Source organism: Diabrotica undecimpunctata, chromosome 7 (assembly GCF_040954645.1).
Source record: "Diabrotica undecimpunctata isolate CICGRU chromosome 7, icDiaUnde3, whole genome shotgun sequence".
In the NCBI taxonomy this organism is placed as follows: Eukaryota; Metazoa; Arthropoda; class Insecta; order Coleoptera; family Chrysomelidae; genus Diabrotica; species Diabrotica undecimpunctata.
The window spans coordinates 53676439-53694687 of record NC_092809.1 but is presented as its reverse complement, the minus strand read 5'-3'; the positions used below and the strand labels follow the sequence as shown (position 1 = coordinate 53694687).

Sequence of the window (18249 nt, the reverse complement as noted above, 5' to 3'; positions counted from 1 at the left end):
ATTCAATTTCTTACAATGTATTCAATTTAAGTATGTATATTTTATTAGATATAAATATTTCAGTACTTGGTTGAACTGGAAGCTTCATGTTGGTAGTGAATTTATTTTTTCTTCTTTCGGGGAAGTATGTTTTGCATTCTAACAGGATATGTTTAACAGTGATTGGGGTCACGCATTTGTTGCAGAACGGGATGGGTTTTTTATGTATTAAGTGGATATGGGTTGTTACAGTATGTCCTAATATAGGTCATGTCATTATTATTTGCTCACTATTTTTGAATGGGAGTGATAAGGTAGTGCCGTAGTGCCAACATTTTTTAGAACATCTTTAATTTTTTTGGATGTGGAATTCCAGTTATTCTGCTATAAATTGGTAATATGTTTCTTGATAGAGGCTTTATGGTCGTTTCTTGTTAGCATGTGTGATTAGGGATACTTTCATCTAGTGTGGCTACATTTGCAAGTTGGTCCACTGCTTCGTTTTCCCTTGATGGAACCCATAAAAAAGTTATCTCTATATTTTTTGTTGAGAATAGTATAAGTTTATTTTTTTATTAGCATTATCTCATTTGATGGATATAATTGCTGTGAAGCTTTTAGTATACTTAAAGAATTATATATTCTAATGTAATGAGGTGCGGGTTTTCTTCTGCAATCTTTTAGTGCTTCTAAAATAGCAAGTGCTTCTCAGTATAGATATGTTCAGAATTTGGATATAAGGATATTATTTCATGATATGATTTATGTATTACTATTGGGTTGGTGGATGTTTTGTGATAGCAAGTAAGGGATATATATGCAGTTAGTGGACTAGTTGACCAAAGGGGGAAGTTTTGGATTGGTTTTATGATAGTACTAATCTGCTCACAGTCGTATTCACTATATTTTAATCTTTCATGAAAAGGAAGTGTATTCATAGGTTCATTTTTGTATTTACTGATAAATTTAGGTTTTAAAATATTTGAATGCACAGGATTTTGGTAATTTGATTATACCCGAGCTGCATAATTTAACGACAATTGTTGCCACTGTAAGAGTAAAAGTAATTCGTTAGCTAATACTTGACGTCTACTGGTTAGGCTAGTTCTAAATGCGCTAAGTGCAATTCTTTAGTTTCCAATTCAATAGTATAGATTTAATTTAATTGGTAATCTCAGTTTGTCCAGAATGTTATTTATTGCAATCAGAAATAATGTTGGGCTTAAAATGGAGCCTAGCGGAATTCCATTTTTAAGCTGAGCATGAGCTCTTATTTCAACTCACTTCAATGTGTCTATATGAGTTAAGAAATTTTGCATAAAAAGTAATGTGTGACCCTCTATTTCACATATTTGTAATGTTTTTAAAATAATATATTTCCATGCATTCTCGAAAGCTTCATTGATATAAAAAAAAAACAGCTAGCAGTTTTTGATTATGTAGACATGCTTCATGAGATGGGAGTTCCAGATCATTTGGCAATATTAATTAAAAACTTATACGAAGATAACTCAGTTAAAATAAGAATTGAAAACCAGCAATCTGATACCTTCAAAACCAGCAGAGGTGTACGACAAGGGTGCATACTATCTCCAGACCTGTTTAATTTATATGGAGAATACATAATGAGGAACGCACTCGGTGGATGGAGAGGCGGCATCTCCATTGCAGGAAAAAAGATCTCAAACTTAAGATTCGCAGACGATACAACACTGATAGCAACATCTGAAGAGGAGATGTCGAGACTGATAAAGAGAGTAGAAACCGAAAGCAACAAGTGTGGGCTCAAGATTAATAATCAGAAAACAAAAATCATGATTGTGGACCACGCAAATATCCTCCAAACAACAGGCGCCCTAAATCAATTCGAGAAAGTAGACGAGTTCACGTATCTAGGATCTTCCTTAAGCAATGCAGCCTCCTTCCATACGGAAATTCGCAGAAGAATAGGGATAGCCAAGAACGCGATGAGTCGACTGTCAAAAATATGGAAGGACCGCTCTTTATCCAAAAAACTCAAAATGAGACTGGTACGGACACTCATTTTTTCAATCTTCAGTTACGGTGCCGAAACATGGACAATAAAATCAGACGATAGGAAAAGGATTGACGCATTTGAAATGTGGTGCTGGAGACGAATGCTACGCGTCTCGTGGACGGAGCACAGATCCAATCAGTCGATTCTCGAAGAGCTAAACATTCAGACCAGACTCTCCTCTCAGTGTCTTGCAAATGTTTTAAAGTTTTTTGGCCACATTGCGAGAAGAGACAATGACAACTTAGAAAGACTAATTGTGTGCGGAAACGTAGAAGGACGTAGAGGCAGAGGACGCTCACCTATCCGATGGTCAGATCAAGTACAGAAAGCCACTGGAGAGACGTTTTCCGAGTCCATAAGAGCAGCCCAAAATCGCAAGAGATGGAGAGAATTGACAGCCCGCATTGTAGGAAATCACGATCCTCAGCAATGAGGAAACGACAAGAGAGAGAGACATGCTTCATTGATTTCGGACTCAAACCACTTTGAAAGGAGGCCAATAATAATTTTGAGTTTTCCAAATATGCTATATTAGTCTTTTATTTTTAACATTTTCCATTAGTTTGCACATACTGCATGTCAAGAAGATTGGATGCGACATGGAACCGTCTTTAAGTTTGTTGGTTTTAAATCTCTCTATCTATCTATACAGCCCTTGCTGTCCAATTTTGGACATAGGCCTTCTCTTCCTTCTTCCACGTCTCTCTATTGCAGGCAGTTTGTATCCACTTCGGGCCTGCGTGTTTCTTCAAGTTATCTGACCATCTCATTTGTGACCTTCCTCTTTTTCGTTTGTAACTATATGGTCTCCAGTGTATAATCATCTTATTCCATCTGTCGTCTTTCTGTCGTATGGTATGTCCAGCGAACTTCCGGTAATTTTATTTTAAAACTGTGTTGCAATTTAGGCACAGATCATATAATATAAAAAATTTTTTTCCTTTCCTAAATGAATTATTAAAATTATTATTCCAAAATCATATTCTTTTGGTGAATAAAAATTTAAATAAAGTCAGTGCAAATGTCCTTGATTCTAGAGAATATTTGGCACCTTTTAAAAACCATCGAAACAATGCTTTGGGTGATTTTCGTAAAGAGGCCTAAAACAATAAAAATGCAGAAATAATTATACAAAAATACAAGTATATAATAATAATTTAATTAATTTTCTGTTCCCTTTTTTATATTATATGATGTGTGCCTAACTTGCAACACTGTTTCAAAATATAATTATTACCCATGATATCATGAAATTATCGTTTCCGGTAGTTTCGCAAATGCCTAAAAGGTTGAAGTCATTTCGTAAAAATGAAAACGTTATACAAACTGTAAAGTCATTACGAAAATGACTAGGCTTTTGCGAGTATGCCTGCATTTCATACTTGCCTACGACATATACACAGTTTTAAGTTCAATTGAAGAATTAGTGATTTATCCATTGGAGTTTTCTGTTTGAGAGATAGTACCACTATCAGTTATATTATCTGCTGCTAACTCTAGATTTATAATTAATCTAATTATGTTACTTGTTAGAAGTTTTTAAAAATGGGCATACATAAATGTTAGGACTTCTTTTAATTCTGATAGTTGATTACTACGATTTTGTGAAATATACGTAGGATTTTTACAATTTAAGGCATTGTTTAAGAAGTCACATATTTCTGATAAAATAAGAAAATATGTGAGTTTTAGAGGTAGTGATAATTTCGAATAATTACATTGGTTTGGTAAGAGTGAGTTTCTAGAAGATAGATTATTTTAGAAGGGAGTTGGTTTGTTGAGAGTTTTATTTGTTAAATATGGGTGCAGAACCCATTAAAATTCCATTGTATACTAAACTTACTTGACATTCTTAGAATTCTGCCTGCGATAGCGATTCGTCGGTCTCTTCATTTGAGGATGTGTGAATGTGAAGATCTTTTTATTTTAATCTGATGATTCTATTTTTTAATTTTGAGTTATGAGAGAAGCAGTGAATGAAGTTAAGGATATCGGTTAATTGTTGTTATGATCAGAGAATCTGTATCTTAATGTCCAATAGTTTTGCTCTTAGTAAAAAGTAGTAAAGTTCATCATTTGAGAGGTATAAACGATAAGTAGTTTTGTGGAATATATTAATGGAGCCAGAAATGGAAGCATTTTCTAGGGGAGAAATAAATATTTGCCTTTTGAAGCTTAGAATGTGGCTGTATGCGTTTTCTATTGTACTTACTCTTAATAAAGTTATCTTGGAAACTGTAGTGATGCCAATTTTTTGTAATTGTTTGGAAATGTAGGGCATACGTTTAAAATTACCCAGTCATTGTGCTAATGTGATTAGTCTTTTTATCTCTATTTGTGACTCATTTATACTAATATATTTGTGTGAATAAAGAAGCTTATCGACTACGCTTTTGGTAAAGAGACAGATGCATATTCTGTTGTTTAAAATTCTGGATGAAAACAGAACGTTCCGTGGACCAAGCAGTAATCCAATCGCTACGATATAATTATGGATTTTCATTTCTTTTTATAGTAGAAAGGACTATTGCTTGATCATGTGTTGGGTGTTTGAATGTATTTACTACATTGAAATAAGTGTTTTTTTTTACGTATTTTAAGTAGAAGTACTCATGTTGTCGGTTGAAGTCATTTTTATAATTATGATTTTTGCATTGCCGCAGGTCCGGTCCTGAAACTGGTCAAAGAACTGGAGTGGATCAGTTTCAAAGGGTTCCAAAAAACCAGTTGTAGGTTAAACTTGATTTAATTTGTATGGGTTATATTTACTATTTTAATATCTTATATAAAGATTGTTTGTTACTCACGTCAGGTTCTTCACGTCAAAATCTTCTTTTCATTGATAACTGCTTCAATGGCTAGCTATATCATAGTGGAAAAAATTTACAATTCATTCATTTTATTTGCACGTATAATTATTCACAAAAATATATTACAACATATAAACATCACATTCGTATAAATTAAATACCACAGAAACGTCATTTAGTATAGTTAAAATACTTCTAAATCCGGTTATGGTCTTCTAAATCCTCCAGTAGGTTGTCTCTGGCTATCATCTTCTTCGGGATGGGCAGCGTTGTACTCGAGAGATCTTAGGATAGCGTCTGGGATTGGTGGGGGAGTAGGTAAGTGAGCGCCTTGGGGAACGAATCCGTTTTCATCGGCAGTGTATGTTAGCTGAATGGGTACTCCGTCTTGTCCGGTGTATTTGAAGTCACCTTGGACTCCTAGAATATCTTGTGATTTTGGTCTACCAGTTTCACGGGCGGAGATACCATTTTCTGCATCATAACTGTAAAAACAAATTTGTAAATACAACCTCAAACATTGATTTTAAAATAGAATCGAAATATTTTATTGTAAAACCGAGTAATTGATCTAAATCACTGCCAAAATGATCAATATAAACAAAAAAGGACTGCAATCTTAACTTGTGAAAAAGTTTCTGGATCTAAACAAGTTGTGAGAAGTACTACATTGGCAGAAAAGTATTGTTTTCGAAACATACAGTATAATAAGGTCTTAGTTTTCCATATAGTGCTATAAATAGAAGATCTCCAAGTTGTATTTATAATTAAATTAAAAATAAATGAAGATATTACCCAGTAGATATAATGAGAGAATCCCTGAGAAAATGTTTTAAATTAAATTAATCTTTTAATATTATTATTGAAAAATATTCAGGGCTAAAGAATATGAGACTAGTAAACTAAATTGAATTAACTACATAATTAATAAACTACAACACATTTAATTACAATATCAAAAAAAATTTAACATCAACTTCTAAAAGGCTAGGACGATACGTTAAGTGGAAATGCAGTTTGTCCGGGACGATAATTCCTAGCGCCACCTAGGAAAGAAATCTGAACTATCAACGGAAATTTCATTGTACTGTTGATTTACAGCTAATTCATTCTACAAATTGATGATTCAAATATCAATACTTTTTTCTACTTTAACATTTTAATTTTAAATTCTTTTGAATGTATTTTAATCCCAAAATTTCGCTGCAAATATGATAAGACTTAAAAATATATTACCGATAAAGAATGTAACGAAACTAGGAATGCTCAAAGAAGAACAACGAGCTGAGGAAGCGGAATATAAGCGGCGATGTCGCAAAGAAGAGTGTTCTAAAGGCAGATTAAATATGCAGTAGCGAGAATCCGCGTCACATAGGACACGAAAATCATTGGAAAATGAAGTTAAAAGGCAAAGTCGACTAGACCGAGATTCAGTACTTCAGCTGTCACGACAATGTCAGGAAAATCCAGAAAAAATTAGAGGGAATCAAAAAAAAATTTGGGTGAGACGACAAATATCGAGTGTAGTGACTGTAGATGGCAATTTATTAGATCCGGTCGCATGGCGACGAACACAATCACCAGTAATAATGTAAGTATAACTAAGTATTTATTTTTTTCTTTTGTAGTAGTAGAAACTAGTGGTTTTGACTAAACAGCAACTTCTTCTTCTTATAGTGCCTATCCGTTTCGGATATTGGCGGCCATCATGGCAATCTGTATTTTGCATACTGCTGCTCTGAAAAGATTTGTGGTTGTTGTGTTGAACCACATACGTGGATTTTTCAGCCAGGAAATCCTTTGCCTTCTTTTTTCCGTTTTCTTTTACTTTTTCTTGTAGAATAAATTGTAGTAACTCATATCTTTCGCTGATCCTCTTAATCTGAATAGCTAAAATTCTGTATTGTGATAAGCTTAAATTGATGCTTCATGATGTTGGTTGTAGTAGGAGCTGGATATGTTCGATAAATATAACTAATCTTATCAGATTAACTGAATGAAAGTTATGAACAACTCAACTTTGTACCCGTCTATTATTTATTTTTCCCACTGGGCAAGAACATACAAATAAAGCAGGTTCGGTTATCTAACAATTTTGGACTGGATATAACTGCAGCTCATACAGTTTCATTTAACGTAAATAAAGCTCAGTCAATGTCCGAATAGGTCTAGTGAGCAATATTAAGATGCACAGTGAGGAGTTAGGTACTAGTTATAGTAAAGCCTGGACCTAAAGTACTCTTGACCATAGATGCTAAAACTTATCCAAAAGGCAACAAACATAGATGTAGGTAGATGTAGGTCGAATGATCCCTTTAACTGTACTTTACAAGAATATATTAATTGGTTGTGAGTGAGATAAAATTTGTTTCACAAAGGTTTAAGCCTATTCCAGAATCCTTCTTGCTTTTGTTCTGTTTTTGTTATTTTCTCCTCAAATTTTTTGTTTTAAAGGGTTTTATATCATTTTCTATTTGTTCTATGCATCTTAACTTAAGTCTTCCTCTTGTTATTTTTCCTACTGTTACTTGTTTGCTTATTTTGTTTGATATCTTGCCTTCTTCCAATCTTTTCACATGTACCATCCAACGCAGCCAGTCTATTTTATTAAATTTCATGATATCCGGATCCTTACGCATTTTGTATAGTTCAAAATTGATCTTCTTATTTAAATTTAATTTTCTTTTCTGACTTTGTATGTGGCAATAGAACAAAACAGAATTTCTTAAGAATGGAGATCAAACATAATAATACCTCTCTCCAAAAAGAGAGACAAATCGGACCTGAAAATTACGAAGGAATTAATTTATTAAACACGACACTAAAATTAACAACCAAAGTGATAACAAATAAACTGGATGAAATTATAACACTAACAGAAGAACAAGGTTTTAGGTCGCGAAGATCATGCACCGACGCTATATTTATAATGAGGCAAATGCAACAGAAATCATTAGAACACAACAAGCCGGCATATCTATATTTTGTGGACCTTACGAAGGCATTTATCGGGTTAAATTAAAAGACGTTATCCACTTATTGTACGCAATACGGGTATATACGAGAGATACCTCTAGAAAAAATCAAAACAATAGGAAATATTTACCAAAACAACACAATAAAAGTAAAAGTAGAAGAAGAACTAACCGACCCCATTGAATCTGACAATGGGATAATAAAAAAAGTAAGAACTAAAAAAGGATACCAAATGGGAGGAAAACAACTTAAAATAATCTCCTATGCAGACGATGCAATATTACTCTCTCAAAATAAAAATGATTTACAACGTATGCTGCACCAATTTATTATAACCGCCAGAAAAATAATTAGCCTGTTAGTTCATCATCAAAAAGACAAAATGTATGGTTAGAACAGCAAATTTACTAAGATGTAAATTGGAGCAGGAAGATCAGATAATAAGTGAGAGAGTTTAAATATCTAGGAATCACATTATCTACCTAATGCTTAAAACTAAAGTGAAAGATCAGTGAATAAAGCAAACAGAGCCGTAGGTTGCTTGAATGGAAAACTGATGTTAAGACACTATGGGGCAGAGCTAGAAGTAAAGATATACGTCGAAGTTGCAAGGTGGAGAACATCAAGAACTGAATCAGAAATAGAATAGTAGAATGGAACGATCATATAAGCCGAATGACAACAAATAGAGCAGTAAAGACGACAAGAGACGGTTCCCCAATAGGAAGATGATCAGTAGGAAGACCACGAAAACGATGGAACGGCAACATACTGGAGGCACATTTAAAAACAGACAGAGTCATGTCTACATAAAAAAGAAGACGAAGAAAAAGACTTTGTACACGTGTTGCAAAATTTTTCTTTCAAAGGTAGCTAATAATTTTTCTCACTTTTAGAGAGTGTCCATGTTTCTGAACCATACGTTTGTATTTATTGCCCTCTCAGTATTGTATTCTCATATTGGTAGATTTTGACTTATTTCTGCGTTTTTCCGTCCATACATATATCGTTATGATTCTGTCATTTCTCAATTGTGTCAACATCGTGCAAACGTTGCTATGTGCGAACTATTTTTTCAGCGTGTGATTATTAAATTATTTTCTTTATTGCGTTAAGCAGCTTGATTCCGCGGTAGTTTTCACATTGCAACTGGTCTTCTTTTTTATGTAATGATACAGTAATATCGCTATTTCACTCTGCTGGTAACGTGGTATGATCCCTTTGATAGCCTTTGCGTTGTGGCTGTGTCGGGTCTTGTTTCTGAGGCATATATTTCATTATTGGTCTTACACTAGCTTTATATATTCTTGACTTCATCTCAGTGTTAATGTGTCTGTTTCGCCATATAGTGTTTCTGCCAGTCTATGTATTTGCTTTTTGTACTTGATCTTTCACTTATTTGTCTAGTCTCCATAGCTAGACAGTGTAATTTTCAGGTATTTAATTTTCCATTACTTGTTCAATACTGATGCCATCAATTTCTATTTTACATCTTGGTGGTTCTTTGCTGACTACAATAGTTTTAGTTTTCTGAGATGAGAATATTATATTAAATTCTTTTGCTCTTATATTAAATCTGTGGACCAGTCTTTGCAGATATCTGTCTTTGGACTATCAATATTGCATCGTCTGCTTAACAGAGTATTTTTATTTCTTTGTTTCCCATTCTGTATCCTCTTCGTTTGTGAAGAACACTTTTTATGATTTTATCCATGATCAAATTAAAGAGCATGTGGCTCAATGAATCTCGTTATCTTATTCCGCTACCTATTTTTATAGGTTATGTAAGTTGTCCATCTATTCATATACTTCCATTTTGTTGTTTTGGTAGATGTTTTCTATAGTTTTTATATTATTTAGGGACACTTCTCTATTATACAGAAGATGGATTACATCTTTGGGTCTTCCTCTATCAAACGATTTCTTCAGGTCAGTCGGATACAGAAATGCTGGTCTATTATACTCTAGTGATTTCTCAGTAATTTGCTTTATAACAAATATTGCATCTGTACACGATCTTCCACTACGAAATAACTGGTTTGTTTATCTGCTATCGAAAGTATTTGATGAAATCATCAGTTAAATCTAGATTCGCTTGTTAGTGCTGTAACAATCTAAAATATTATAGCTCCCTCAGTTATATTTAGAGATAAGGACATAGTGTTGCGTAATTTAATACTTCAACCTTGCTATATTATTGCAGATCTAGCAGGACAATAATAGTTATAAATAAAGGAAGTTTAGCAAATTTAGTTTTAGGATATAGAAATAGAAATACCGATAGAAAACCGATTAAACTTGATTATTAAAGTATAGTACATTTTGGATACCCAAAAAAAAATAAAATACGTTAGTATCCATTGGTAAATAACTGAACTAAAAATAACCATCTAATTAAACAAAAATGTATTCATGTAATGGTTTTGATTTTTCTAGTATTATATAATAATTGTTATTAGTATTTTAAACAAGACAATAAAATAAAATAGCATATTTTATTATTCACAAAAATGACTTCTCGGTGAACGGCGGTGTGCATAAAGGATTTGTTGGTTAATAGCTAGTGTGTGTACTTGAAAACAGACGTTAATCAGTGAGAAAATAAGTGCTATTTTTCATTTCAAATCATTTTTAAATTTGTACATTAAAATTACCAGATATTAAAAGAGAATTAAATTAAATCCAATATGTCTTTACTTGCCACCGAATTCTTACTAGAAATTATCAAAACTAAAACCGATATTAACACGGAAAATACTATATTGGACAGAATATCCAAAGTAGCAACGATGAAAAGGCTGGTATTTGCTACACGCAATAGTGGTAATATATACCAAAAATGTGTAAGAACAACGTTTTCCAAAAGGAAACTAGCTTGATATGATTAAACATTGTCCTCATGATTCAAGGATTTAAACAAAACAAGAGTCGAACAAGTTAAGGTAATGATGGAAAGAAACTTCATCTAAAATGGGCCTACTGTATTGGCCACCTCGAATTTTCCAGTCAAATACTGAATGGCTATGTTTTTACTGATATTTTATACAGATAAAATGCTGGAGTTTTAAGACAATACCAAACTAATTTTAAACTACACAAGTGACGCAAGAAAATCATTCTGACAATCATATAAACAACATTATACTACTTTGTTTATAGTACATCATGCTACAATTACGAGAATGTCCAATCGATACTAAAAAAAGATTAACTAAATATCATAAAGCTAAAAGAAAAAAATCATAGCTAAAACATATTCGCAGATGGTTTAAAAGAATGCCAACAAAAATTTACATCCTCATTTACGTTACCTCCATGCGTATGATCCATCTGGATTTGGACCTTCTTGAGTTTGACTTATTATACGAATAACCTGGCCAGGTGAAATTGGACCAGGATTTGGCCTGTATTGTCCTAGAGTTACTCCAAATATCGCTAAAAATACCACCTAAAATAAAAACAAAAATTTTTGGTTAAGATATATTTAAATTAATGTTTATATATATATAATATTAAAAAGTGAAATTCAAGTACCTAAATTTACGGGTATGGGTAAATATTTATTTTTGTAAATCACGAAACTAAAAATCCGATGATTTTTATTGACGAAACCAAAATCCAGATTTTTGCTTTAATTTTGTAATTTGTACCTTCTAAGAATTGCTAGGCAAAACAGACGTTGCTAAAGAAGTAAAGAGAAAAATAGGAAATCCAAATAAATCTAAATTTTTAGATTCCCCATTTCTCACGAATTTGTTTTTATTTCGTTATTCGTGTAGAAGTTTATCATCAGTTCTCCATTTTCGTTTTTGCCATCCTCGTTATGTTTATGCTTAATTTCGGGTATTACTTGATTGCCTATTCGAGCGTTAAAATCCCCCAATATTATCATTTTCCGTCTGACTTGATCTACTAGTTGTTATAATTGGTCATAAAACGCTTACCTTGTTATTTAAAAACCAAACGCTTGTTATTTTCTGGGTCGTATACTCCGATGATTTTCAGATCTTCTTTCTCTATTTTTATCTTTGCTGTTACAATTCTTTCTGATATGTAATGATATTCTTTAATGTTATTTTTGTACCTTTGGTGTATTAGTAAGACTACATCTTCTTTGGCCCTGTTTTCTTTTGCTACTCCACTGTAGATTAGTATGTATGTATTAACCTAATTTTGATTGTACCTTTCCTCTCTTTTTGTTTCCGGTAGAGCACAAATGTCTATTTCTTTCTCTTTCAGCACTTAAATTATTTTTTGTCCCTTAAGTTAGGAAATCTGATATTCCATGTAGTAATTCTCATCTGAGTTTTGGATGTTTTTCGCTTGTCCTTATTTCTTGTCGTAGTCGTTTTTAAGTAGCTAAAGGAGCCGTAGGAACTAGTAAAGTAAACGTCAATTCTTAAATTTTACAAACACCACGCTCAATAATGGGCGTCATAATTTTAGTAGAAGAAAAGAAGCTGGTATATTTGGTATATAATAGAAAGTTTGGCAACGCCAGAAAAGCGACTGTATTACAGAAATGTGTGTCTAAAGAAGAATTCTAAAGTCTAAAGAATATATAACCAACCTGTCAATTCTGGAACAGCTTCCTATAAAAGACAGGCTATTAAAAAAATGAGTATACCTAATTTACTTGGTCTATATAGCTAGAAGAACTAGCTAGGGGACCATGTAACTATTAATAGTAGAAGGAAAGGTAGAAGGCTGAGGACCAAGAGCAAGATTTCCAACATGATGAGCAGACCCAATAAAGACTCTGGTGAGAAAATCCTTACATAAAGCCGTCCAGAAGCCATAAGATCTCAGCCAATGAAAATAGCAAGCTTATAATATTTAGAGTGTCGCCACGCCCTAATAAGGGCTCAAGCAATAAGGAGAAGGATAATGAATATAAAAAAAAAATGTGAAGATTTTTAAATAGATGTAAGTCTACATTTTTAAGAAAAATAATCAAGCCAAAATATCTAGTTAAACATATTTTTATTAAAATAAAGGAGAAGCAACAAAAACAATAATAACCAGTAGCAAAAAATCAAAACAATAGACAACATACATATTTCCAGTCTATCATTAGGTGTCCAGACAAACAATAGGCAAAATAAATAAAAAAATTTACAAGAAAATACTAAATACACAGTTAGGAGAGAAGCATGAAAAGGTATGTTTAAAAAACAAAACTAACTAAATCTTGAAAAGCACAGGATAGAGAAAAATTTGCAGAAGTCATCGCCAACCTTTATTAGAGACGGCACCTAAAGAAGAACTAAGTCTTGGACATACGTCTAAATATTGGTTACAATGGTGACCTGATTGATTGAAACTTTAGCACTTTATCACAACCAGGAAAATAATCTAAGGCAACGAGAGCCAATCTTTGTATTTTGACAACGATTTCTGAGATTAAAGTCAAAACATCGCAATAACTTCAGTCATATTAAAAAGCAACACAAAAATATTCGGAGTAAAAAAATTATAATAGAAAAACATGACTCAATAAAGAAATTTAATAAGAATAATATTCCTAAGAACAATGTAATAAAAACAAAAATGAAATGAAAAGAAATTTATATGACCGAAAAGAAAATTTGAAGCTCAGAAAACTTTTTCAAGAAAGATTGATATTAAAAACAAGAAAGAGAAAATAGAGATTTTTCATTAAAGAAATTTTTAAACGTGTTATTTGTAACACTGAAGAAAAATACAAAATAATAAAGCAAGTATACAACTTACCGCAGATTTATTATTTATAATTTATAAAACAATTAAAATTTAACCACCAACTATCAGTCTAATAAAACGGTATAAAGGAATAGTATAAAAGGCCCAAAATCTAAGCTAATAGTCCCAGCAGAAGCTATAAAAAGTATGTTAATATACAAAATTTAAATCACCATATATTATATAAATGTAAATACATTCCGTATTTAAAAACAAGCACAAGAATCTACGATAACGCGAAGAAAGGTTTTCGATTTAAAACGAAGTCTAAACATATATAATAATATAAATGTCAAATGAAAATAGTTCAGATCTATATTAAGAAGCTCAAAAACAGTAATAAAATAAAAATAGTTATAGAAAAACAAAAAAAATAATAAAATAAAGCAAAATCAGAAGATGGCAACACGTCGCCAGAAACCGAACAGAATGGCGACGAATTTTAGAGCAGGCCAAGATCCTCAGAGGATTGTCCAGCCAAAGTTGGAACAAAAATAATTCAATACATGTTATAAACCTAAGACATCAATATAGAATATCTAAGATTTATTAAAACAATAAAATAAATACAAAAATCTACAAAATATTACACTGGTTTTGACATGTATTAAAATGGTCTGAATTTAATTATCATATTTTTACTAATACTTAAGAAGACAAAGAATAAACAAAAAGTATTAAATCGTTATTTCGTAAACGAAGAAAACTAAATTAAAAATTAGAAAAACAGTCGACATAGAATTTTTAGATAAAATACACAAAAAAGAAAACATTAATTTAAGATGAGATTTTGAAAGAAATCTATAGAGATGACATAAGATAAATTTTTGATAGTTAAAAAAAATCTGAAAATGTTAATATACATGTAAGCTGAGATCATATTTGAAAAAATAATATTGAAACATTTAAAAAACAAAACGAATCATCTTTAAAGGGATTTTTGGAAAATATAAACACAAGCGTAAACAAAATTTAATCTGTATTGGTCCTCCGAATCGAACAAATACTAACCTACCGCATTATCAGTAAAAATATTAAAAATGATTTAGCACTTCCATTACAATCTACTGCGAAACTAGTATAATTGATTACCCTTTAACCGACCCACGTGTACCGCAATGAAACTTACCAAAGAAATCATTGTTAAGCCTCAGTGATCACTCTAAAACTAAACTCATCAATTCCTAAATTCATATATATACTAAAATCCTAGTCAAGAATCATCTCCAGTGCCCACCTCGTACCCCTCTTGTCGCTTCGCAATTTTTTCGATGCATTTCTTTTCCTTATAATGCATCTGTTTCTGTGGAAAGGTCACCGGGATGGCTAAGATGATCAACTGTATTAAATTGAAAGGTGTGGTGAAGTAAATCTCGCGATATTTTAAATAACAAGGGGAGTCAAGGTAATTTTAAGCAAAATTTAAATGGATTTTACTACTCGATGGCTATTAAATTAATCTTAATAGTATTATTATTTATATTTACTTTAACTATATTGTCGTTTAATAGATAAAATACTTTCTGTTGAGTTTGAACTCTTTTAATTTAAGTCAAACATACATTATCGGACAGTGGACGATATATATTATAACCAGGTGACTGTACACAATATTCAGTGATAAAAAATTATACTACTTTTCTATGTTTCTTTATATGATAATCATTTCTAAAGACAGTAAACGCTTAATTGTCTCTGCAAATGACTTTTAGAACGTTGTTCAATGAAAGTGAAAAATTGATATTACAAGACCCAATGACAGTAAATTCGAAGAAAAAATATTTCATTGTGTGTGAATGTTTTCAAAAGCCAAAAAAACGATCAGTTTATAGAGTCAAAACTGTATTACAAAAATACGAACTATTTGTATTACGTAAATAAAAATATAAGCCAAATTAACCAGTAAGGTACTATCAAAAGAAAAGAAAATTAAATACGAAAAGTTAGCTATCAGAGAATTGAATAATATAAAAAACAGGAATGTCTACGAAACGAGGAAAGAAGTAAGATTCCTGTTATGGATGTACTGCGAGAGAAGGTAAGAGAAATCCTTGGTCAGTGCTCTTTGCAGATGATATCGTGTTAATAGAGGAGAGTAAAGAAATGTTGAAGGAAAAGTTGGAGGGTTTAAGAAGGGCTATCGAAGAGGGAGGACTTAAAGTAAGCAGATTAAAAACAAAGTATATGTGGTTGGGAGGAACAGAAACGGTTGAGCAGATCCAATTGCTTGGTGAACAACTAAAATGAGTAGAAAATTTAAATACCTTGGTTACTACATAACAGAAAATGAGACACTAGATCGAGAAATTGCCCACAGGTTAGAGGCTAGTTGGTTTAACTGAAAGCGAATGAGCGAGGTACTTTGTGATCGAAACATCGGATAAGGGATGAAAGGAAACATATACAAGAGAGTGGTGACATCTGCGTTGGTGTACGGCAGTAAAGTATGGCATGAAAAGAAGACTCAGGAAGAGAAGATGAAGGTAGTTGAAATAAAAATAGAAGGGAAGATAATAGGTTTATATAAAACAATAATAATAATTAGGTTATAACAGGTTTATAGGGTGATTAGGGAAAGAGTCGGGGTTACTGTAGTCACAAAAAAGATGTAATGCAAGAACAAAGACTGCAATTATTTATTGAAGTCAGATGTAGAAACGAAAAGTATGTGGGACGAAAGATAGAGCTGTTAGAAGTTAGGGAAAAAGGTGATAGAGAAAAATTGAGGAGAAGATGAAAAAACTGTGTGACAGAAGACTTAAAGAGAAAGATTTAAACGAAGGAGACATATTGGACAAAAATGAGTGGCGAAGGAGAGTAGGGAACAACGACACCTGAAAAAGAAAAAGTTAAGAAAGAAGAAAAAGAAGAGGATAAAAGTAAGAATAGCATCAAAATAGAACAAACAAGTACAAATATTCAACAGAACTAGAGATACAAAATAAGTTGCGATTAATGATGTTAAAGGAAAAGCCAAGGTAAGCAACTTACGTCGAATATATTAAACAAACCAAATGGATAATTATATATAGACAATAAAATACAATATATAAAGAAAAACTATAGAACAAGGTAAACTAAAATTTCATGCAAGAGGAAAAAAATAAAAAAGATGATATGAAAAGATAAATCGAGGAGACAAAAGAAGACATTAGTAAGGAAGTTGAGGTAACAAGAGGTCTAATAGAGAAAAAGACATGATAAGATAACAAAAACCCTTAAAAATATTTGCCTAGGATATGAAAAGACCAAGCAGCTGAGAGTTAAAGGTAAAGCAGAAGTGATTTGTTCCCCTGTCGACGGAATAATTAGGATCTTCTACATTCGACATTGGGTCCTCTTGGCTAGTGTATAGAAGATAATTAGAAGCCGCTGCACAAACTAATGGATGGACATATGAACAGAAGGCAACAGCTCTTACATTAGGACTTCGAGATATGACTGTCGAAATCCTCCAAAAAATACCAGAGGACGTACAAAAGAAATATGAGACCATCGTATCGGCTTTAGAACTAAGATACGGCAGATAATATTTAAAGCAAGTATACCAGAGTCAACTAAAAGTGGCACGACTCGCACGGCCCAAAGCCTGATAGAGTTCCAAAATCAATTCACCATCTAATTTTTCCTAGATGGCCTGCGCGATGTAGATCTTCAGCAGACATTACGACTTAAGGACAACGTACGACATTAAGACGGAACAGGATGCTACCAAATATTAAAGGACGCTATTGTCGCAGCGATTTGACGTCACCGCGAATCGCGAGACGTACACCGGAAAACAAAACTCCGGGTCTATAAAACAATAATCAGGCCCATAGTAAGTTATGGTTGCGAAACATGGGTGGTGACACAGAAATCTGCCAATGCATTAGATGTGTTTGAAAGAAAAATATTACGTAGGATCCTGGGCCCAATAAGTGAAAACAACAACTGGCGAATTAGGTACAATAGAGAAATATACGAGCAATATAGCGAACCAACTCTAGCACAACATACTAAACTGCAGAGATTACGATGGGCAGGGCACGTGGTCCGCATGCATGAGAATAGAATCCCCAGAAAATTATTAAATGCAAGAATGCAGGGAAAAAGACCTGTTGGAAGACCTAAAAAGAGATGGGAAGATGAAGTCGATGAGGATGCCAGGAACTGCCTGGGAACGCGTTCATGGAAAAGAACAGCGGTAAATAGAGATGGTTGGAGAAGCCTGTTGAAGGAGGCCAAGGCCCGATTTGGGCTGTAGCGCCATTGGATGGATGGATTGTCGCAGCGTTGGAGTATCAATCCGTGAATAATATGTCCCTTTATTAACGCAAAGTCCATAAAGTAAGAGGTATTGCCGAAGTGGAAGAAAACAATCTAACTACGCTGCCCCAGGTAGTTGCCGTCCAATACAGGAGTATCTCCATTCAATAGCTGATTTAAAAAAAATGTCAAGGCTGCCCAAAGTGTTACAATTGTGAATTGGTAGGCCACCTTCAACGTGATTTCAGACAACGTATTAAGAGCAGAGTACAGAAAATCGACAGAGAGGCTCCCACCACAGCAACTAAGTCATAGGTTCTCAGTATCTACAATAAGACGAAGCTGCAAGAGTTTAGATGCCAATGGACTTCTCCATAGTCACCAAACAGGAAAAAGTCATGCGAATGCCTACGGCCTTGTGAGAAGACCGTGATTCTGGGAGCGCCAATAAAAACGAGGAAGCCAGATTCGACAGAA

At 32.9% G+C, this 18249-nt stretch overlaps 1 protein-coding gene across 1 annotated transcript; it reads right to left on the bottom strand.

Moving 5' to 3' along the window:
• Positions 1–4910: 4910 nt before the first annotated feature.
• LOC140446752 (endocuticle structural glycoprotein ABD-4-like) lies at positions 4911–14779 on the bottom strand. Its single transcript, XM_072539344.1, has 3 exons — positions 14654–14779; positions 11115–11251; positions 4911–5312 (listed from the first exon to the last, which is right to left on the bottom strand). The coding sequence occupies exons 1-3, from the start codon at positions 14663–14665 to the stop codon at positions 5033–5035; spliced, it is 429 nt and encodes a 142-aa protein (XP_072395445.1). The 5' UTR covers positions 14666–14779; the 3' UTR covers positions 4911–5032.
• Positions 14780–18249: the final 3470 nt, after the last annotated feature.